A 6,327-nucleotide genomic window follows, 5' to 3' on the forward strand; every position below is an offset into this window, starting at 1 on the left:
ACAGATCATTCACATACACGCTTTATGAGAGAAGTATCTTTAAAACTCATATTACAAAATCATAGCCATATTTTTTAAGAAAATATCAAATAATGACAATTTTGCATTGTTATTGCCAACATGTGAGTTTTCAACCCTCGGTCTTTATCAATCCCAGCAGAATTTCTGACATATAGAATTAATTCACATGGCTTTCAATGCCATAGAAATTAGGATCTAAATTATTTATTAGTCAATGCTCAGGGGTTGTGAATGGGATACATTCATGTTAGAGATCAAAAGGCCAGAAAAAAAGTAGGACTGGAATGCAAATTTTACAAAGATTCCTATTCAACAAGGTCAGAAATAATTTCTAATTTTTAAAATGTAGATTATATATAGCTGCCATCTACCTCTTTCTCATTTGGGCACATAAACTCAGTGATCTCTGCTTTTTCTTTGCACCCTGAGGCATTCCTGGGCATTTTAAATCTATCGGGACCCATCCACAGCTCACCAGGAACTTAGAGCACTGACAGGTACAAGAAAAATCCTAGTTCTCTGCTATTTATTAGCTAATTTACAAATGTCTCAACATGAATATGTTATTTTATGGTTATTGCTGCTTATAGCTGACAGCACATAAGAATTCCCTTAATTTAACAAAATTATGAACAAACATCACAGAAAAGCATTTGAACTCCCTTGTACAAACAGCATTTCAAATTACAGAAAACTGTCTAGAAGTCTTAATTGGAAGTGTTCATCATCAGCACCAACTTGAACATGAACAATTCATTCTCCCATGAGAAGCCTTCTCAATTTTAAAAGGTAAAAAACAACAACAACAACAAACATACAGCATTATTGAAAAACAAGTACAGCAGAACATATTTTGACCAATTACTACATTAGCTTGCAAGATACTTTTTTGAATGGCTTATTAAAATAACAATCAATTAATTACATCTAAAATATTAGCCATGTGTCTAGACCTATGGCTGGTTATACTGTCTAGATCCTATCTGATAACTATTCTTGCAACAAATCAAGTAAAATGTAGCACTTCAGTACTTACAGACTGCTCCCAGAGAACACCATCTGGGGAACCTTTTTCATTTGAGATTAAAGCTGCACACAAGGTTTATTGTTAGTCCCAGCAAGCAAGAAGGAACAGAGGAACAGGAGAGGAGGGTGGAGGGAAGTGCTTACTTCGAAAATGCTCCGAAGCATAATAATAGACATCCTCATAGCCCTCGTGGTAATCCTCTTCTGGTCGGTACTTTTTGCCCTTTCTTCTCCTAGATCTTCGGATCTGCTTGACAAAACCCAGAAAGCGGTCCATCTCTTGCTCACCGTGCAGCCCTGCTCAGCCAGCACCAGAGTGCAGAGACAACCCAGCTGCTTGGGAAGCCAGTGGAGCATGAATGACCAACACACCAAGCCTGGGGACTGGATGCACTGCCTTGTATCTGCCTCTATGCTATCATCACAGCAGAGATTTTAGCCATGGAAGAGATTAAAAATAAGAGTGCTATGGAGTTTACCTTGACAAGATTTCTCATTTAGTTCAATAAACTGTCAGATCTGCAATTTGAAAAAGAGGAGAGGGAGAGAAAGTGAAATGACAATGAAAGACTAGGAGGGAAAAAAACAAAACAGCAAAGCTTTAGACTTCAAATAGTTTCAAAACAAAAGTTCAGGAGATTTGGCTGAGGCAAGAGGAGTCCCAGCACTAGAATGTCACTATCCAACCTCTCCACCACCAGGGGCAGGGGTGTGTAGGAGAAGAGGGGCGGGGAAACATAGTCAATGGACTGAACCAAAGGGAGAGAGAAACTGACTTTTTCCTACCTGCTAATCCCACCACCTGATTTTAGCTCCCCTTCTCTCAAAGCACGGCACATGCTTGGGAAACTTCTTGGAAAGCTATTGTTTTGCAATAGGCAGACTGAATAACTTTGGGCTCTCTCACATATCACATTAATGAGCAGCAAAGTGGTTTCATCCATATGCACAGCCCTCTTGCTGACAAGAGTATGCTGTATGTGTTAATTGGAGCAGCAGGGAGAAGGCTCAGCAGCTGCTTTCAAATGACACGTTTACCCACTGGGCATTAATGTATTCCAATCGCTGTTTGATCTAAATATTAAAATGCACTTCACAGAGAAGCTTCTCATAGGCTTAGTAACAGAATACCATAATCAGCAAATAAAGGAAACTGCATGGTTTCAGGGAAAGGAAATACAAATAATCCAACTCTGCTAGCACGGAACTCAAATGTAAATCTAGCTGAGTTATTACACTTTTAAAAAATGTGAAAACAAATGGGTTAAAGAGCCTATAAAACATAATTCTTCCTGGTGAAGATGGCAAAGGGAGAAAAGTTGCAAAATATGCTCACACCCTATTCATCCTTTTATCTTTGAAAGTCACATTTTTCCCCCCTAAATTAAGTAGGACCATCAGAAACACTTCAGACTAGATGAGGGAAGTACTCTAAAGTCTAGACAGGTCAGTGTTAATCATGGATAATCTTTTTTCTCTGTAGCTTCTTTCTTCTTCAGGTTTTTTTTCAGCAGAATTTTTTCACACCAGGAAAAAATTGATTTGTTTACAATATAATTAATCAAACATGACAGCATATTACCAAGTAAACTAATGATATTCTGCAGGACCATGTTCCCCAAAATGTAATTTTAAAAAATGCTTCTTATTGTATACAAGTCATTCAATATCCATGTAATATCAAGATTGTAGGACCATCCCAAAGGTAACTGATTACATGTGGCAACCTGTTGTTACATTAACAAGCAATTTGTCTCTCTTCTAGATTTAGACTCTTCTCTCTGTTTTTGGATATAAACTGCTAATGACAAAGCAGGGAGACATTATTTAGAGAAGCAAACATTCATTAGCCAAGAACATTTCAGCTTTGGAATGTGTAAACTTATTTTCAATAGTTCCATGATTTTCTGCTATCCCTAGAGATTTCTGATTTTTTTTTATGCCTTAGAAGGAAATTTGTGAAGAGAAACACAAACTTAATGATACTGACAAAAAGATGCTATAAAATGTTTTATGGACAAAAAAAATCACTTGTCCTTAGATTCCAAATCCTTCCTTTATTATTCTGACTCTCTCAAACAAAATAAACTAGGACAATTAAAAACTAATGAAAGAAAAATGTGAAGATCTGGAGTCTGGATCTTGAATAAATTACTAAATAAATGATGATAATAATAACATAAAATCTTTTAACTTAATCCATCAGCATGTACGATGAGATAAGCATCATTATATCTCTATGGATGAGGAAAAAACAACATATAATGCACTACTCTTCAACAGAGAAAAGATAAGTTTTACATAGAAGAACTTAAAACTTTCCACAAGAGTTTACAGATTTCTTAAATAATGGTAAGCAACCATTTTTGCACAAGAACCAATGCAGATAGTCAAATTATATATATGCCTATGGGTTTATTTTCAGAAATAAACAAATTGTGCTTCTGAGCCTATTATTTGCTTATTTTTGAAGGGTTTTATTTGGGGGGTTAATATTTCAATATATACTTGAAATGATACCATTTTAAAACAAATGTGGTTATGGTGCTGACGAGGAGTGTAGAGGTTAGCTTTATACGTGGAGGGTTACAGTAGAGAGTTTAAACGCTTTATTAAAGCAATCATATGCTTGGGAAGCTGGAATAGGGTAGCTGTTGTTTACAGGAGGCCTCCCTGGGTCATAAACAATGGAAGAATGTGGTAGGGAACAAGATGGGGTAGGGAGAGGGGAGCATGTGTGTATATGTCACAATCTAAAAAGCATCCTTTGGCTGAAGGATGGTGGAAATGGACAAAATCCTTTTAATCAGTCTTCTTGGGTACATATCTATGAATTTTTCCCACCTCCTATTCTAAATATTTCACATTTAGCAATGGAAGACCAACCTAAATTCTATATGGCCTTGCTGTTGTGCATTGGTTGGCTAATATCTCACAATAAAGTCAAATTAGCAGAGCACAGTTCAAGTCCTTTCAATAAGGTATACTTTCTTTCTGCAGAATCACCCCTGCCCCCTAAAGCATAAGCACTGGTAACTGGTGTTTTTGTTTTTATTTCTTATTTTTTAATTAATTATTGCACTCTATAGCCTAAACAGATGGATAGTTTAGAGGTTGCAAATGGCACTTCACAAAAAAATATCTCCCTCAAATATGTATTGTTTGGCTCACACAGTGTTTGGAGCTCTGTTGGTATTTGTGTTTTTAAAACTGAGCTAATATCTAAAAGTCAGAAGATTTCACAATAAATCAGACTTTTTTTTCTTCTTAAAATATCAAGCCCTGGGCCCATTTCCACAAGGCAAATGTAGATCAGAGCTGAGTGGTGGATGCCACCCATAAAAAAACACCTGCTTTCCATGGGACCATAGTTCTCTGGGCCCAGTTCTCTCATTAAGTGACCTCCTGGCCCCTGCTAACATTTATGCTTGTGGACCATGGTTGAAGTGCTATTCTAACCAGCCAGCCCCAAACACTAATTAGAAATGCTAATGCCCCTATTATTGTCATGCAAAGAAAGCTAGTTATTCTTACAGATTCCTTGTAATGGAGCTCAATGTTCACTGAACTACAATATTTCTTAGAAAAATATGTTCACATAAGAAAATAAAGCAAGTCAAAATATTCAACAAAATGTACTTCAACCAAAAATTGAAAATATATATTAATATATAACAAATAGTTATATAGTAGTGTGACAAATATGTATATTAGTAGACACACACACACACACACACACGCACACGAAGCCTAATTATTTTCCTTCTGGGAAATAGGCAGTTGCCTATACAACATCTGCTTCCATACTCAACTGAATTAGATTCTCTATCCCCTTTTAGGAAAAGAATGGACCAACTACTGAGATTAAATCTCTAATTCACGTCCTCTTCTAAGTTACTGATTAAGGGAGCCCTTCTGTGCATATTCACATTGAGTAATGGTTACAAGTATTTTCTGAATCATAAAGTCTACTAGTGAAATCTTTAAGACATTAAATAATCAGACCTTTTTAGATGCCAGTGTATCTGCCTGTGAAACCAAGAACTGTGGCAGCCTTCCTGTGGCCCCAGGGGACATGCCAGGACACAGTGAGGACTGCAGAATGGGAAGGGAAAAGCACGCTGGCCCTTGGCAATGATGGTTTTCTTATCCCTGTCAGATGCAGCACCACTATGTTGCAGCAAATAATCTGTAATACCCTTCTTTGCTAAACAAAATCCATAGATCATGTAGCTCATGCATATGTAATGTAAGCACAAAAGTATCTTAACAATAACATAATACATATCTAAATAAGTGCATCTAGAACAGAAGATGCAGTTAGATCTTGGCAACCATTTCCAATGGATAATTTTGAATTTAAGAGGTGATTAGAAGCTATTTCATACAAAGGACAGAAAATAAAAAGTAGAGAGGTGAACACCAGAAAAATACCTTATGCCTCTAAACAAGTATTATGTGGATTCAAATACTTACAAATAGGTTCAATTACAGGAATATTTATTCATATAGGTAGTAGAGATTGTACAGTATGCAAGACATTTTTTTTCCAGTTTGTAGCATACTTTCTCTTATTTCAGGACTTGCTGCACCCCAAACTGCCACCCACCAAATTTTGGCAACCACCCCCTACCTCCTCAACCCACATTCAGTATTAGAACAAATCATCAAAACTAAGGGAAAAAATACTCATTAGCTTTAGAAGCATTTTCCCTGAATAACTCTTAACTGGGTTTCTAATTTGAGTCTGTCCAATCACTAATTATTTGGGTGGTTTAATAAATAAAGCATAGAGACACCTGCCGACAAAGTTTATATACGTGTGTGTGTGTATGTGTTGGTCTACAAATTGAGTAGTAAAGTAAGCCAACTCATCCATCTGTGAAATATTTCAAGGTTGACCCTCCATTAATGACAAGATTTTGAGTTAAAAAGACAGTGGAGGACTGTGCTTAGGGTTTGATAATGTTTGCTTACTGAGCGTGAAATGAAATTTAACTGTGGCATGTCCACATTTGTAAATTTATTGTGGTTGTTTAGACTTCTTGCAAAATGAAATGTCAGGCAGTCATTCCGAGATTCCAAACATATTAGGCTTCAAAGTGTTCTGATAACAGAGGTTATTCTTTCAGCTCTCAAAGATAGTTTTTCTCTTTCTTCCACCACATAGAATTAATTAATATATTTGTTCAATAGCTAAGTGTGGAATGAGCACAGCAGAGTGAAAATAAAAGCTTAAAAATTATTTCCTAATTTGAATTGCTAAGTGTGCCATGTGAA

At 36.3% G+C, this 6,327-nt stretch overlaps 1 protein-coding gene across 8 annotated transcripts in view; it reads right to left on the reverse strand.

The window, feature by feature from the left end:
* The window catches only part of Grip1 (glutamate receptor interacting protein 1), a 645,398-nt gene that overhangs the window by 392,073 nt on the left and 246,998 nt on the right, over nucleotides 1–6,327 (reverse strand). For 3 of the 8 annotated variants that reach the window (XM_058574654.1, XM_058574657.1, XM_058574655.1), the window contains exon 1: nucleotides 1,192–4,706. The exons of 2 other annotated variants lie outside the window; for them this stretch is intronic. In XM_058574654.1, coding sequence (XP_058430637.1) covers nucleotides 1,192–1,324 — 133 coding nt within the window. In that variant the 5' untranslated portion in view covers nucleotides 1,325–4,706. Of the gene's footprint in view, nucleotides 1–1,191; nucleotides 4,707–6,327 lie in introns of those variants that run through there. 3 more of the 8 variants (XM_058574659.1, XM_058574658.1, XM_058574652.1) reach the window with 2 other exon arrangements.

Source organism: Marmota monax, unplaced genomic scaffold (assembly GCF_021218885.2).
Source record: "Marmota monax isolate L192 unplaced genomic scaffold, Marmota_monax_Labrador192_F-V1.1 WCK01_AAM20220418_F8-fsc00056, whole genome shotgun sequence".
NCBI lineage: Eukaryota > Metazoa > Chordata > Mammalia > Rodentia > Sciuridae > Marmota > Marmota monax.